Source organism: Neolamprologus brichardi, chromosome 7, assembly GCF_056152115.1.
Source record: "Neolamprologus brichardi isolate AB-2024 chromosome 7, ASM5615211v1, whole genome shotgun sequence".
Lineage (NCBI taxonomy): Eukaryota > Metazoa > Chordata > Actinopteri > Cichliformes > Cichlidae > Neolamprologus > Neolamprologus brichardi.
Window position 1 is genome coordinate 10,963,115 of NC_142110.1, and position 17,401 is coordinate 10,980,515.

Here is a 17,401-nt window from a genome sequence, read left to right on the forward strand (position 1 = left end):
ACATGCAACCGCAGTCACACACTCACGCACATCTGCTTCCTGCATGCTTTCTGCTGTAAGTGTGGTGGTCTCTGGAGGGAGTGTCCTTTCTGCCAGTGACGACCCTTCTCGTGATTCACCCCATTGTTCAGCTGAAAACTCTTAGTCACCTCTGTCTTAGGTTATGACAAGCTTTGTAGGAATGTTTTGCTTCTCTGGACCCCCCCCCTCCTCCCACGTGTTTAGATTTCAAACCAGACCCTTGGGCCATTTTGCGCTTTTTTTGTGTGTGTCTGTGTGATTTCCAGTAAGCCTGGTCTGGTAGTTGTACAAGAATTTAGAGCTTTATGAAATAATTATCCAACACAATGAGAGGTAGCCAAGAAAAACATAGTTTTCCCCTGAAATAAGCAAGGCAATGTAAAGTGACAGATCACCATGAAACTAGGGGTTTCAGTGAGCCGATTTAACAGAAGGACAAGGGTGGGGGTATAAGAAGATCCACAGGCCCTTTATCAGTAAGCAGATTACTCTTTATCACAAATAATGCTCAGCATACTCATTCTGCAGAAACCAATAACAGGCAGCAGGCTGATGTGTTGCAATCAAAGAGAAGCTCTGCCACAGAACGGAGTGTCGTAAAGGTCGTAAGGACATTTTTAAGAAAAGGTTTGGGACCTTTTTCACTCAAAGTGAAAATTGTTGACACTTTAAGGTACAGAAACAAACAGATTTTTACAGTTACACATGTAATTGGCCTGCTTAATAAACAATAAGTCTGTTATAGAATACATTATGTGGATGATCAGGTGTGGTAACACAGCATTTTTGTTCTTACATATTGAGATAATGTCCAAGATCTCAGTTAGCTCATATGAAAGTCAATACATATGAAAACTTGTCCTTAAAAACTAAAAACAAGTGTGCTATCAAGCAATGTATTCACATGGGTGATCACCAGAGTGATTAGCAGCTGTAATAACAGGAAGCAGTTATTGCAAAAGATAAAGAGGATGCACAAAAGAAAAAAAGATTGCATATCAGAACTTCCCTAAAACAAATTAGAGTTCAATTTATGCTTTTACGAGGCTGGGAAATTTCTGTTTACATACATACATGTTGTGTGTCACATGATTTATGAAGATTTAGTTGTTGATGCCTGGTCCCTCCACGCGTTACATAATTTTTACAAGGCCACTGTAAGGCTTTAGATAACACATGTCACCTATAGCCCAGTTTTCAGTAAGAAACCTGGTAACGTTCAATTCGTGCACGCCCCGCCCTGAGCTCGAGGAGTCCCCACTCATCTTCTCTCCGGAGCAGATGAAGAAAGAGGAGGAGGAGGAGCCCCTGTGTGACGTAACTCCATCCCTCCCACCCCGTTTAAATTTACATTTTCTATGGGTCCTGACTGAGTGTATGTGGAGCCGGAGCTAACAGATTCCACAGGGAGACACACCTCAACCCCAAGAAGTGACCCGGAGACGCACCGATGTGGCTCAAACCACTTTGTCACTTTAAATATTAAACAACCCGAGTTGGACAAGTCGCGTCGGCTTCGACTTTGAGGTAGGTGTGTGTGTGTATGCGCGCGCGTGCGTGCGTGGCTGGAGCTCGTGCTGTTTTTCTCGTGAGCTTGCTTCACAAGTGCACTAACAAAAAAAGCGGCGCGGGTATAGCTAAGCGGCCGGTTTGGGGTTTCGAAACTAGAAAGTGTCTAAGGGCAAACGAGCAAGCCGGAGAAGAGAGAGAATGAGATTGCAGAAATACAAACTCTTGTTTCATTGTCTCCTTTTGTTGCGGCGCATGACTGTAGCCGACGGGACAGTGAGGAACAAACACGTTGAGGTTGTTGTTTCCACACGCACAGACAACAGTTTGGTTTTCTTAGAGCAGGTAGCGTTTGTGGCACTTGATACTTTGAGGAAACAGCAGAGGGGAAAAGCCTTTATTATAGTTCCCCTTCTGTATCTGTGTGAACCTGTGAGGGCTTAAAATGCAATCAATGCAAAGGCTACATATGGTATTCCTGCTTTTAAGCCAGTTCATAATCCTTTACCCCAAAACCATGTATTTTGTGTTTACAGTTTGTCCCACCAGACGTTTTTTCTCTCTCGTTGTTCTATTTTTCTTATCAGCTACCATAACCTGTACATAGCACTTCAGTATTTACTGTTGAAAGGAGATCAATCGGAGAGACAAATGACATGCGAAGAGACCACATTTTATGGGTGACTGAATCAGTGAGTCAGACTCTGAGTGGAATGGGACAGGAGTGGTTATGTCTAAGCACATGGCTTCATTCAGAACTGACAAACTGGTCTGTGCTGTCATCAGGCAGAACAACTGTCATGTGAGTGTGAGAGTGTCTGTTTTTAAAGTGGCAACAGGTCAGCAAGTCTAAAACTTGAGGCATTTCTTTTTGATAGCGAATTATGTTTCTGTTAAATTTTAACAACAGTAATCAAACAGGGCAAACCCCAGCTGGAGCTAGAGGGTTGTGTGTCTGTGTGTGTGCATGTATGTGTGATTGCTGGGTGGAGGCAAACTAGCAGCTTGGTAAATAGTGCAGAGTAGACCTAAGGTGAGGTAGTTTAACTCTGGCGATCTGATGTTATAGTGAGAAGAGAGGCGATAAAAGCAGGTGGTTTGAGTGAGTTTGTTGCCGTTTAGGTGAATGGCTTCTAAGATTGTGGTAGTGGGTGTTTGTGCTAAAGGGAGGGGAAAGTTTTGCACATGTGTTAGTCATTTGGAGGAGAGTTTGCGAAACGATTTACATCTGTTTTCTGATCTTTGAACCCCCTCCTTCCTTCTTCTTCTCTCTCTCTCTCCTGTTTCTCTTACTAGGTCTGTCTTTGCTGTCTTCCCGTAAGAGCTGATGCCGTCACTGTGTATGTGTGCGTGTGTGTGGTGGGTGTTATAACTGAAAAGCTGCCTGCTTCATTATCATTGCACTCAAAGGAATTTAAATATGTGAATGAAATATCTGAGTTTCCATTCTATAATAGCAAGTGTCCATTAGTGGTTTGGTGCATTTCTCAGATATATCATTACAGAGTTAGAGACCATGTCAAGGAGTCGAACCGACCTCAGGAAAATAAAGGTGTTTGAGTCAGGAAAGCACAAGCTCAGGCCTTGTTGGTGAAAGACTACCTTGTACCAAATGTTTTTAAGCATTTACCCCTGTAATTAGCCTGTAAACTAAGAAAGATATCAGAGGATCTCTAGTGAAGTCTTACCAAACACCACCTCACTCTGTCCAGTGCCACTTTTAACGTATGTAATATTGTTTAAAGCTTTTCAAATGTGCCACAGTGCTCCTGTTTTGATGCTTATGTCATAGGAATACTTTGTTTTTCAAGATGTTTGCTAGAGTAATTTGTTTGGGTCTTTTGGTTTTGTCCTTTCCTAAGCAGGTATTAAAGAATATCAGCAAGTGTAAGGACAGTGTATTCAATCAGCCATCATCTACTAACTGCAATGATTAAATGGCATTAAGCATTTGCTAAATAGTTTCCAGGCTTAAAGCCAAAATAGTTGTACTTATTCTAGTGTACTCCTCAGGTTTAATAATAAAGTTAGTTCAGTGTCATTATATAAAATACCAAAATGTTTGGTTTGCATTAAAGGACTCCTTAAGCCTGCTTTCTTAAAATATGTTTTCTCCAACTGTTTTAGAGAGCTGCTTAGCATTTTAATCTGGCTCTACAGTTTTTCAAAAACAATTCACGCCCGTAAAGGCTGAATTAAATATTATGATGCAACATAAACACAAGTGATGCAATCCAAAAGCAGGATCGACAAAGGATCTTTCACTCGGCTGCAGTTTTGTTGCAGCGGTTTTACAGTTGGCTGCGTCACGGTTCAGGTGCCGAGTATCTTGATATAGCGCTTGTGTGGCATGCACATCTGTGTGGGGGGGCCTGTGGCAACTCAGACATGAAGAGACTTGTTTAAGCATGCTCAAGACTGATTTACTCATGAAAGACAGATTAAGGTGCATGGAAAGGAAAGCCTGAAGCAGAGACAAGTGCACACACCTACAGCGATTCTGCCTCTCAAAGAATCCCATTGATTTTCCTGCTGTTACGCCAGAGCTTCAATCACAATAAAGCACCATTACTGTGCTGACCACTTTGCATAGCCTTGGAGAATGGATGGCATGCACGCTGACTCTAAATGCTTTCCTCCTTGCGGCTATATCGCGATTGGGAGTCTGAGCTCAATGTATTGGATTAAGCTCATTGTAAGCCCATATCAAGATATATGGTCCTTTCTTTAACACAAACGGGAACATAGCTACACTTCCACAGTAGAAGAGATCCCCATTCTACTAATACTTGAAAATGACTGCGATTTCAAGGTGGGTATACTTGATTTTGGAAGTTTCATCAGGCAAAAGCACAAGATCAAGACTTCTGTCTGTAAAATATGCATGTATAAATCTATTTATACATGCCTGTATAAATAGATTTATACAGATACATTTGACTTAGGACAGGTACATTTTCTGTCATGATGAGCACACTTAATTGAATCAGAGAGAACAAAGCTCCTCATTTAGCCTGTTTTTTGGATACCTGGGACCCTTATTGTTTCTATATGTGTGTGCCCACACAGTCAGCTTGCACCCCTGTGTGTCTGTCTGGCTAACTAAAGATTGTCTGGTCGCTCAAGGTAACAGTTGTTTTTGGGGGGTTTTCTTTACTGGCATGTAAACAAAGGAGAACCTCCCAAATACTCCTTGGTGTGCCCTCCAGCCAATCAGATGTGAGATCCCAGATGGGCTCCGCCAGTAGTCGATGAGGATGGGCGTGCCTGCTCCATATGAGGAAAACAGCAGTAAAGCACAAAGCTTTGAATCTGGAGCTGGAACAGACAACAGAGCCATAACAAAGACTTCTTATTTCTTAGCCAGACAAAACAATTATATATATTTTTATTTTCCTGCGTGTCTTTCACACCACTGAGACAGATATTGGAAATGTATTTTAAAGTGTGTGTGTGTGTGTGTGTGTGTGTGTGGATCTTCCTTATGTCTCAGTAAGGAGGACCTACATGAAATGTGCGTATGTCTCAGCTGTGCCTGTGGTATATAAGTCTGGATCTTATGCATGTGTTGTGATCTTCATCTCTCCACCTGTTCCCGTCAGGTCTGTACATATACATACAAGAACATGTGTCAGTGCCAGTTGTGAGCATATAGGCGAGCCTTTTGTATTTGACTAACAGGTGTGACCTCAAATTGTATCCCCTCCTGAAATATGCCCTGAATGCGGTTGTCAGCGGTTTCATTTTAACCTTTTGAAGGAGGAAAACACCCAAATGTTTCTCACTCAAATATGTCAGTGTTTGAATATATTTAGGTCTCTGTGTCCATACATGTATTTGCTGTTGTGCGTCCAAGGCGATAATCAGTGTGCAGTTTCATCACATTCCCACAGCGTGACTCAAAGTGGTGTCTGTGCCTTTTCAATCCATCCCATTCATCCTGTAATCTGCCTCACCCCAGGGGCTCAAACCGTGCAGCAACAGGAGCCACAGCATGGAACAATTTCAGTTCTGTGCTTAACAGAAACTGTCTAACTCGGCATGTTTCAGTTCAACGAGAGAAAGGTCATAGCTAAGCACAATTACATTTTTAAGTAACATCTTAACAACTAATACATAATATTTTACCAGTATCTGCTTCATCTGATCATGTCAAGACACATTTGAAAGATCAGGATACTCTTAAGAGATGGAGGCAGTGAGGCTTGTGTTATCATCAGGCAAGACAAATTGCAGCTGCTGTGCTTTTGAGACACAAAAAGGAGTGGAAGATAACACCGACAGATAAAAGAATTACAGCCACAAGAGACAACCATTTTCAAGTGCAGCTTACAACACAGCCCCAAAACTACATTAACAATTGTACATACAGTTATTGCCAAAGTGTGCACAGGGTATGCCAGTTTTGTTTGTTTGTTTGTTTGTTTTAATCGAGAACTAGAACCAGACAGGAGAAGTAAAATTATGCATGTTCCTCTACTTTGTTCTGTTCTGATAGTTGAAATTGTCTGATATAAAACAAATGCATTGGTGGGAAGGAACAGTTTAGTTCCTCATTTAGAGTCAGTATTGAAGCCTGATTTCTGAAGAGAGTTCTTTCAAATATTGTAGTTATAATGAGAGGGTTTGACAAGCTGACATATATTGAGATATTTTTTTTTTAATATATATAATAAATTAACCTATTATGCCTTTCCTAATTTTTGACCTTATGTGTACTGATGCAATAGTTGATGGGGTTTTTTTTTCTTCAACATGGCCATTTTTTTTTTTTTCAGATAACGATGTCCTGTTTGCAAATGATCCTTACAAGCCAAAAGCTCAAGCTTCAGACTGCTACTCTTAAATCTGTATTAAGTCACAGAGAGGGGTCATTATTCTCTTTTATTGTGGTCATTTCAGACACATTGTTCTTGCTCCCAGAAAGAACTGTGTAGAGAGGGAGCTGCCCAAAGGCTGTATTTACAACAGTGGATTAACTAGGGGGCAGCACCAAGGCCCAGTTGTTAGCCCTTAGAGCAGTATAAGATAAATAAGGTTTAATTTTAAACATGCAAAGCTCCTAAAATTTTTAAAGGATACAGTATCTGCTAAGGCGCTTATTTTTTTTGTTGAGATAAAACCAAAATATTTGTGGCTCTGTTGTAGATTATTGTATATGGAGCATAAATATGCTTTCTAACTCTAGTTTGTGTGCAGTAAGCCCATATAAGCTGTTGTATCAAGTGGAAGATTTATCAGACCAATACAAAGAAGCTATCGATATTTTGTAAACTGCAGTAGAAGCCAAACAAAAATAATGTATTTACAGTAAGTATCAAGTTGCCAAAGAGAGTAACAGTAACTCAAATGCCCCGATTGAACCCTTTGGCTGGGAGGCGTATTGGTGATTTTTGTTGTCATTGTAACAGCCTGGTACTGACTTGATGCCTCCAGTGTTTTTCAAGCATCCGACGTGCACAGACGCATACTGCATAGCACAGCTCATGTCTTTGTCACATGATGCACATTATCCTTTCCTTGTGTGGGTGTTTTCTCCATGTTTGCACATCTGTGGTTTATGAACCCTAAAACCCAGATTGTAAATTCCCATACCCCTGCATCTCCCAAGTGACATCATTGTACTGTGGGAGCGGTCCGGGTGCTTTTGGAGGTCAGTACATGATGAGGCCCCTAAATTCCCCTGCTATATACCCCCACCCCAAGGCAGGAAACACAAAACAGATCTCAACCCCCAAACTCGGAATACATTTGAGGAGCCCTTTTTCAATCTCACTGTATGTTTCTTCTTTGTCGTACTTGGCTAAATATATAATCGCTCCAAAGTTTCCGCATCTTCACCACTCGGCTCTCTCGGTAGCAATTGTGTGGCACCCTTTCTGACATACCCAGAGTAGTTGGTCTAAACTGAAACTCTTGATGCGGGTGGCAAGAGTGGTATTTGCATTGAGCTCAGACAAAATCATGCCAGTAGCCATCTTTTCTTCTTATCTTACTGGCTCCTTTGCAATATGATGAGCACTACCTAGATAGTCATTTGAACTCAAATTATTTTACCTACAAATGCAAATACACAACAGAACACACAGAAAATAAATGTGGGTATGTGGTATGTGTTTCTAGATGACAGCTTGAATGTGTTTGTAGGTACAGGAGAGTGAGCACGCTCGCCACAATGACTTATTCGTTGTCATGTGGTAAGGCTGTGAATTATCACGTATGTACAGGGAGCCCATACGCCCATCTCATGGTCACTGGTAGACCGTCAACTCTGTGATTCACTTTTTCAGTCACTTTCTCTTCACACACACACACACACTCACACACAGGGCCATGCTATCCCACCCCCATCCTCCCTCAGCTGTGCGTTAAAAGCCCATCTATCTCTGCGTTTTAATTAGGGCCTCCCCTATTTATGGCTGAATGGCCGCTTCATTAAGGGAGAGGCTTGGAGATTCACATCCGGATCTGTACAGCTTGTGACACACAGCAAGGCGAGAGAGTCTGTGTGTGTGTGTGTCTGTGTGTGTAAGAGGGACAGAATGGGGTGTGGGGGTTGCTTCAGGGGTATTGATGACGTAATTTCCCCTGAGGGGTGGACCTCCCATCTGTGAGTGGAATATAGAGGATTTGTCCAAAGTAAAAGCAGACTATATGGGACAAGGAAGCAAGATGTATACAATTAAATGTTAATTTTTTTTATGGCCACAATCATATGCATCTTATTAAATGTTAATGTGTTGTTGTTGTTTTTTTCTTTAGCTCATATGAATCTACAATCAACATATGTCAGTATATATGAATATATGGCCTGAATAGCAATTAATATTCAGATTCGTAATCGTATTTAACCAAGAAACACAAAGTCAAACAATGCACAGGCTTGATTCTTCCAAAAATTAGATCTTTTTTTTTTTTTTTTTTTTTTTACATAAGCTGCCAAAGCCTACATCAAAACTGGATGCTAAATCTCAGATCAGTGCTTTTCTTAAGCCTAACCCCTGTGTACCTTTTGTACTGGAAATTGCAAGGGGGGGATCTTGGCTCACACATGCTGTAGTGGGTGTGGTCAGCTATGTGTTCACCAATGACAGTTGATTGCCCAACCCCACCCTGTGGTGTGCAGATCTCTGGATGGTCTGTGCCTGTGTCCTAGAAGGAGAACGGTGGGGTCAGATGGCGACGCAGGCCACCAGCTGCTCTCCTTGCCTTTATTTTCTGTGTCGCTAAGGCTGCACCAGGAAGAGGGCCGTTTGTGACTCATGAAAAGCTAAACCATGTCATCATTCAGTATGGCTGTCAGTGTCTTTGCATGCCCTATCTTGTTAGTCATGCCGATAGTCATCTACTTTTTCTTTGCTCCTTAATCATGTTCACATCACTAACAATCCCCTTCATTTGTCTGGTTTTTTCTTTTGTTTTGGTTTTGTGTTTTGTTTTGTTTTTCTTAGAGTATCCACAGTATTGTTTTCCCGGCCAGCTCAACATTCCCTTCTATGCTCATTACTGTGCTCTGTTTTGTTTTTATTCTTTTAATGGATGCACATATGTCCGTAGGACTAAGGGTGAATATGCAGGCTCTAAATTAACTGAAAGAAGCTAACTCGAGAATCTGATGGCTTTTGTTGTAAGTAACACATTTTTACATGATGCAGTTTTTTCCCATTGTTTTCCCAAAGCTAACAATTTAAGCCACATTAACATTGTTTTTAAGGCTTTAATTCAGTGCAAAAATTATTTTAATGTTCTAGCGTCTTCACAAGTCCTGCATCACAGTGCTGTGTCACTAAATTGTGGGTGGTGGCTGATCGCCATGGCAACTTAGAGGCTGTTGAGAAATGACTCCATATAATGAATGTAAGTCTGTGTGCGTGTTAGCTCATATAGCAAAGCTGGCCATGATGATGCAATTCCTTGGCACAATGCTGGCACTCTAGTCGTTCTATCAGCTCTAATGCAGCCTGCCACTGTGGACTACACTTTCTCACACAGTGCAAACACATTGAACTGCTTCCTCTTTTTAAAAAAAATAAATAAAACGACAACAAAAGCAAAACAAGTATCGCTTTTATACAGTGAGAAGAACGCACTTGTGTCAGCAAGATGTGAGTAAGTGTGTGTGTGTTTAAGCCTCCTCGTGGTTTTAACTTTGTGCACTGCTGTTTATCTTTTTGTTGGCATTTTTCCTCACTTAATCAATCAGATATTCCCTGTTACTTAATCCAGAAGTGTGATTACCTACAACACAAGAACAGCTCATGAGGACAGCTGGGAGAAAGAAGTTTCTTTTTCCGCTTTTGCTTTTCTCCTTTCCAAGACTCTGCTCTGACCCAGTTTTCTGTTTCTTCTCTAGTTCCCATTGTTTTCACCAACTTTTTTTTCCTTTCTCATTTTATTGCTGGATGCTCTGATATTTTGAATCATATTAGTACTGCTCACTCTCTCCTGGACATCTTGGGGAATGGAGACTCATTATCTGTTTCTGTGTGTGTGTGTGCCTGTGTATGCCTGTCTCAGTAGTAAGGGTGTGTCTCCAAAACCAATAAACACAGAGGGATTTAATGGGATTCTTGAAAAACCAGAAAGTGCTTTTTTAAAAACTGTGTTGTTGTTGTTATTATTATTATTATTATTATTATTATTATTATTATCGTTATCTTGAGATGTGGTGGAGTTGGAGGTGCACGTATTAACACGTGCAATCTACTACATACATTTTAGTGGTTGTTAGTGACAATGTTATTTCATTCTTAACCCCACCGATGGGCAAAGCAGCTGCAGTCAGAGGGACCTTGAGGGACAACATGTTAACTTGTCTGTACCCATCTTAAATTTTGGGTGTGCAACAGTAACATGTAGCTTTTTTAAAAAAAAAAAAAAAAAAAAGAAGCCAGAAGGGGCAAATAAACATGCAGAACCACCAGTGATCAAGCTGACTTTAAGCAGTCCTCGAACTTGAGGTTGTAGGTCCCTTTTGAACTCCTTATGTTACTTCCCCTCTCCCCGGGGGCAGAGAGGAAGCAGGAGCAGATGTGTTAAACGGACACTGTGACAACACTGCCAGTCTGTAAGTTCCTGTACCCGTCCAACTCAGCAACAGAAGCCACCCTTTGATGTGCCCATCATGTGCGGGTTCACGCAGCTCCTGATTACAGCATCACGCAGTTCTTCCCCTTCTCACATTTACAGTCACTATCACTATTTCCTGTGTCAAAAACAAATGCACTTTGACTGCCAGGTTCCTCACAATATTAGAGTCAGTGATGTCTGTGAAAGTAGTGGTAAACTAAACTAGTGACCGGTGTTATTTATGTTGCTTTTCTAAATTAGTTATATGCATAGGTTTGTGATGGCTACATGGGTTGGTAAACACAGGGTTACTCATCTGAGATTAGAAGGAATTGTTTACAACCATGACAACCAGGCAGGAAAACTGTACTATTACCAGCATATCGTATAATATTCTTCAAGGATGTTTCTGTATCATTTCTCTCTCTCTCTTTGTTCTGCACCCAGTGCAGCCACACACTAGGTGTTTATCCCGGGCTTCTTTGTTATGTAACTGACATCATTTAGCTCCTGGGGATGCAAAAATATCGACCTCTTGTGGTGACTGTAACTCATTGCGTCAATGCTTTTGAATGCATGTTTTGATTTTTGAGGACACACTCCCACTGCCATTGTGTCTGGCACATGCAGTGTGATGCGTCTTTGGAACAAGTAACTGTGATTGGCTGTAAGATCAAAAGCAGCATTCTTTAGTCCTTATCAGCCCATTCTTTTCAGTCGAAGAAACACCTGATTATGAGTTTGAGCCATTCGTCAGACCGGGAAGCCGTGACTTTATTGGATGGTATATTCAGACAATCATTTAGTAGTCGAGTAATTAATAACTTTACAGTTTTAAAGCTAACAGAGGTCGTGAATACATATTGTATTAATAAAGGTAAAATGTAAAGATAAAGGTAGCATGAAATTTGATAAGTGAAACATTGTGCATATGATCTGTTTCTTTGTTAGAAGTGAAAACATAGTCATAAACTGCCAGAGGTGTGTATTAAAAGTGAATGGAACAATGAAGGTAAGGGAGGGGGCAGAGAGAGAGGGAGAGTGAGAGAGAGGGCGAGCGAGCAAGGGAGGGAGGGTTTGTGTGAGCTTAGCTGTAAAACAGACTTTGAACTCCAACCAGCTCAGTAGCAGACAGCTGTGCAGAACAAAGCACGACTCCTGCACGAGGCTTTACGAGATACCAATTAAAAAAGGGAGCCAGAGAGGGAGAGAGGACGGTGTGTTTTAATAGCTTTTCTTGGAGAATACATCACAAATCAAAATAACAGAGATGGCTACAATGTTCAGATACCCCGTCTTTCCTCATCTGCAGGGTGAGTTTATCATTTCATTTTCAATTTATGTATTTCTTTTGCTTTAATTCAAACAGTAGCTCAACAGTGAAGTAGTGAGTCCTTTTTATTTTAGCTTGCAGAGTCGGTGTTTTAAAGAAACACAAGTATCACTCAGTGCATTTGTTGTATGTTTGTCATGCGGCTGGATCCTGGGATTTTTATGCGCATCGTTCCGAAGTTCCTGATTAGTCATTCTTTGAAGTGGAGCACGTGAGCCATGAGTTCAGATAGGTAGATGGATAACAGTAACTGCTAGAAAAGGTATGGTGTTACATGCATACATTGCAACTTGTGAGAGATATTGATCAAACTTGGAGTAAATCACAGCTATAACTAGAGCACTGCTAAATGAAGAAATAAGTAAAAATATACACCGTGCTGACCCTGAGTACCCCCTGCCATTTCTGTAGTTTATAATGGTTCATAATGAGGGTTTTTGACTTGCTGGTTATGTGTATGAAAATAGGTGAACACTCCATTCGCAACTGTTGCTAGAAATTTCTACTTTATGGTTTCTGCTCCTTCTGTAAAGTTGACCAAAGCAAACATCTGTTCACATCTGGAGGAGTTCACAGATGTGACTTGGTTTTATTTCAAGCCCACAGACAGCTGTAGGCTGATTCTCTGGGCTAATTCTGTGCTTTAGTAGTTTCTGGAATATTTACATGACACTGTGTGTCAGAAAGATATTAGGCTTTTAAGGGCTGTACCCATTACTGTCCCTTCATTAATATGCATATGTTTCTTATATCATCCATCGAGGGGATGAAATGTTCCTCTTCACTCAGTGTGGAACACTTACGTAATTCCAGTGCTGAGTCCCTTCATCACTATAGAGACCAGTGAAAAACCCTGAGCTCATGCCAGAGGATCTGGCAGATGCTCATATCCTGATTTGCAAGAAGTGAAATGATTGCCTTTATGACACAGAGATTACTCATACTGTGTTTAAATCAGTCTCTTTTTTTTCTCTTTTTTTTCCCCCACTGTTGATTTAGATCCCTGTGATCCTGGTTTGTCGCTGTCAGCAGGGAGGAGTGTCATGGCGGAACCGGACTATATGGACGAAGACTGTGATGAGCTCATCAAGCCCAAGAAACTGATCAACCCAGTGAAAACCTCCCGTAATCACCAGGACTTGCACAGAGAGTTGCTCATGAACCAGAAGAGGTCAGCAGATAGAAAAATACCTTGAATCGCACTCCTAGCTGTCACTTGGTGACCACATGTGGAAAATCCAAAACATTTTTTCAGAGAGATTATTTACCTCCTTTTGTTGATACCAACAGCAAGATTATATTTTATAATGGCAGTTAAGTGTTAAACAAAGATAGCTGCACCCCTATGCCTTTAATAGTCATAGCCATAAAGCAATATTTGGGATTTCCTTATGCTTAATACTGCCAGTATCGAGATAGATAATACAATAAAATGACAATAAAACATTCCTGTTTGTTTCTGGGTGTAACATAAACTTGTGATAAGAAGGAACGGTTCAGGTTCCACATTCAGGATAATTTAGTTTTATCTTCACTAATGGAGGATGAGTGAATCCAGTAACCTTGCCACTTTCTGCTAATTCCTTTTTGTATCCATGTCAACGACACTGATGCTACCGTATGCTACTGCTGTCAGTGTGGTTGACTTCACTGGTCCCTCTAGTTCCCAGCAGCAGTGTAATGTGAGGCTTGGGATATAAAACATTTCATAGAAGCTATTATATATAAAACCTTTGGCAAATATTGGTTATGTAAAAGTCAGAGATGTATGCCATGGAGGAAAATCCAGTCATGGCTACCGATATTACACGAAACAAAGGATTTTATGGGTCTGTAAGTCTCTGAGCATCTATCAGTGTATGCATACATTTATATCTTAGCCTATTTAAATGCACATACTTACTGGGGCCCATGATTGCCCTTTCAAACTCGATGTTTGTATTTTATCACACCATACAGCGCCAGCAGCTTTGTGCCTGAACTATAAATAGCCCTGTAAACACGCATGCTGGTGACAGCTGTTACATCACAGCAGCAGTTCTCCGGTCTGTCTTAAACCAGAGTGTAATGATTAAAGCAGGGCATTTAAGAATCAGGAGGAAACTGGCCAAAGAGAAATGAAATTTAAAAAAAAAATAGAAAATAAAAATTTCGGCTCAAACTGCTGCAAAATATTGCTTCTAATAGTCTAGACAGAGGATTTTGACAAGCATCAACCAGCTTTAAGGGGGAATAAACTTTAATGATTGTGCTTTTATCGTGTGCTGAGGTGTAGAAGGCTGGCCTGCAAAGTGGATTAGTCACAGTGATGAAAGTGGGATGGTTAGATGGATGCATGGATGGATGCTTGTAACGGAGAGGAAAAAAAATATGTTATGTAACAGAGATTACAAAACTGTCTCTAGCTGAGGGCCTTTCTCTGCCTTGGCTACCTTAACTGTAATGGCACCTTCCTACACAAACAAAGGAATTTGAGAAATTCAGCCATCACGACTGGCCAGGCATTCGATCAGATGGAGGTAGTGATGTGTGGGATTTTGAACACGCATTCCTCTCAGTCTGCCTGAGGGCATGCATTTGGTGGTGGGGTGTGTGCATAGGTTAGTTATTATGTAAACGCTGCCCACGGTGAGAGAAGAATGAAGTCAGCATCTCTGTACTGTAGCCTGTCTTACTGCTGTCGCCGACCTTGGCGTCCACCCCTTCTGCGTGAGGGTACTTAAAATCAGCCCACCCAGTCACATCTTAGGCCTTCTGCCCTGCTTCAGCTCACTAAGAGCTTTCTAAGACCCTTACTGACGCAAAACAGGGCATTTAACTGAAGCAGTGACTCTTGATAAAACAGATCCTTGTTGTAAATTAACTCCCACTGCTTTTTGGAACACCGTGAGCTCAGTTATGTAATCGTCTTGATTTAGTAATGCATTTAATTAAGGCAGTGCTGTTGCTAAAATGTATCCAGGTAAGGGACGCTGTGTTTTCTTTGAAGGCCATCTGTGGCCTGTGTAGATTCAGGCTATCATAGTGAAAGAAAAATCAGTTGGAGTGTTGGGTAATCTGCATTAAAGGGTTTAAAAAATTAAATCAGTAAAGGGCATGGAGATTGGATATTTGACCAGGCACAGTATTTTTTTCCCCTTCTTCTGTGCCACTTTATTTGCCCTTAATCCTTTGATCTTTATTAGTTTTTGCCTGTTTATAGATGACAATCCATCTGTTCCTCTTTCTCTTAAATATCCCCACGTCCCAAACTTGCTGTTACCCCCTCCCCCCAAACAACCTGTTTTTTTTTTTGTGTGTGTGTGTGTGTGTTTTGTTTTTTTTTTCCTGTCATGATTTTGGAAGAGCTTAGCAGATTACATAATATTTTGCATCTTTGCTCCTCAGGCTTTTACTTTACTGAGATGTCTCTATCCTATTTTCACTGAGTTGTGTAACAGTCCCACTGGTTTTGCAGTGACTTAAGACATTTTCCGTGTGTGGCGTATGCTTCCCTGCAATCATTCTTGATACTAAAAGACCAAAAAAAAAGGCAACTGGGAAAAGAAATAAACAGCCAAGTTCTCACCCATGGTTTCAGCTCACTCTTTCAAAGTCATTTCCTGTGTTGGCAAAAATCATCTTATGCAATTCTTTTTGATGCAGAGCAATCTGCGATTTGCTGGGAATCAGAACTTTCCTGTAACATGATTGCCGTGTTTAATCCGAAAGTCTAATACTAATCTGCATGTCAAAACAGAATAAGGTCATATATTACGCATGAATTTGTATGCCAGTCTCCTTCTGAATGAGGCTTTGCAGTGACATCAGCATGTGTTGATTGAAGCTGACATGCTGTTTCATTGATGGATTCTGCACAGGGGTCTGGCTCCTCAGAACAAACCTGAGCTCCAGAAGGTTCTGGAAAAGAGAAAGAGGGACCAAGTTCTCAAGCAACAGAAAGAGGAGCAAGAAGCCCACAAAAAGAGGAGTGACTTGGAGATAGAGCTCATGAAAAGACAACAGAAACTAGAGCAGGTAAATGATTGATAGACATTGTTTCATTTACACACTCATAAATCCCAATGTGTACAATGGCTTTTTCAAAACTTTATCTGAGTTGCTAAGCTGTCCGTATGTGTTTTGGAAAAACTTGAGTTTCGTGTAAATGTAAATGTGAATTTAATGTCTTTATTCCTGCAGCTTGAACTGGAGCAACAGAAAATTGAGGAGGAACAGGAGAACACCCCCGAGTTTGTGAAGATGAAAAGCAACCTGCGCAGGACCAAGCAGGAGACCGACGGGGAGGAACGAACCACCTAAAAAAAACCCCATCAGGGGTGGCTGGGTCTGGCTGACTGTGCACATTTTTGTGAGCACAGAGGCAACAGGAGTGTGTGTACAAAGGAGAGAGAGTGTGTTGTATCTGTGGTACACGGTGGTGACCATGATCTTGGACCTGGCTTTCCCAACCTAGCTGTTCCTTCGTGCAGTGAGGAGAGAGACTTTAAAGAATAAAGACCCACCCTCGGTCTGCCTGCAATGGACCGCCAGTACTCATACCCACCCAGCAGCACACAGCACCCCCCACAGGAGGACCTAACACATGTTACATGATTTTTTTCCACAAGGGCGAGCAAGCTTTCAAGGAGCTCTGAGGGAGATGCGACCAAACACACGCACACACAGACACACACACACAGGAGTATTTGTCCCCTATGTTTTTCACTCCTTTCTCCACAGCAAGCTCTCATTTCTCTTTACTGTTATTGATGTTGTCATTGTTATTGTTGTTGTTTTTTTTTTTGTTTGTTCTCACATTCAGAATCAAAAAAAGGAAAAGCGGACACTGGATGGACTCTTGAAGCTGTGTAATGTAAAAGCCAAACAAATGTGCTTTTATTATTTATGTTCGTAGCTTTTAGCGCTGGTATAGGGGAGGACACTTTTAGTCATTCTGTTTTGTTTTGTTTTTTTGTTTTGTTTTTTTTTTAAGTTTGTTTTACTGCATAGTATATGAAGCCAGAACAGGACAAAGGGAGTGCGTGGTTGTGTGAAACACTCGAATTCGCTTTATTTTTTTTAAATTGTACACATGCCATTTCCTCAGCTAATGCAATTTTGAGCAATAGTAAAACTCCCAGGCATGAGAGTGACTTTTCTTTATATATTCTGTTGTTTTCGTTTTGTTTTGTTTTGTATGAATAAAAGTGTTACTTAATAAATAATTTAAGTTTTGTGAGGCTGGTCAATCAGAATAAGCCCTGAGCTGTGTGTGTGTGTGTGTGTGTGTGCATGCGTGTGGGCTGGGGGTGTTTGTTTTTAAACAAACGTTTGGATGAAGCCAGGAAATAAACTTGAATGTGTTTACACATAATCCACCCATCATAAACAGGTCTGATATCAGCACGGCTCCTGAAATAACGCCCTGATAAACTTCTTGGAAGCTTATCCTTATCATCAGCAAAACCATAGATATTAGATATGTTA

At 41.0% G+C, this 17,401-nt stretch overlaps 1 protein-coding gene across 2 annotated transcripts; it reads left to right on the forward strand.

The window, feature by feature from the left end:
• The first annotated feature begins 1,373 nt into the window (after nt 1-1,373).
• fam107b (family with sequence similarity 107 member B) lies at nt 1,374-17,171 on the forward strand. 2 transcript variants are annotated; one of them, XM_006789425.3, is made up of 4 exons: nt 1,374-1,548; nt 12,932-13,103; nt 15,793-15,949; nt 16,115-17,169. In XM_006789425.3, exons 2-4 carry the CDS (start codon nt 12,976-12,978, stop codon nt 16,232-16,234), a joined length of 405 nt encoding a protein of 134 aa, XP_006789488.1. In that variant the 5' UTR covers nt 1,374-1,548; nt 12,932-12,975; the 3' UTR covers nt 16,235-17,169. The 2 variants fall into 2 exon arrangements, with proteins under 2 accessions (XP_006789488.1, XP_006789487.1); XM_006789424.3 differs by lacking the exon at nt 1,374-1,548 and adding an exon at nt 11,690-11,912 and having other exon boundaries at nt 16,115-17,171.
• Nucleotides 17,172-17,401: the final 230 nt, after the last annotated feature.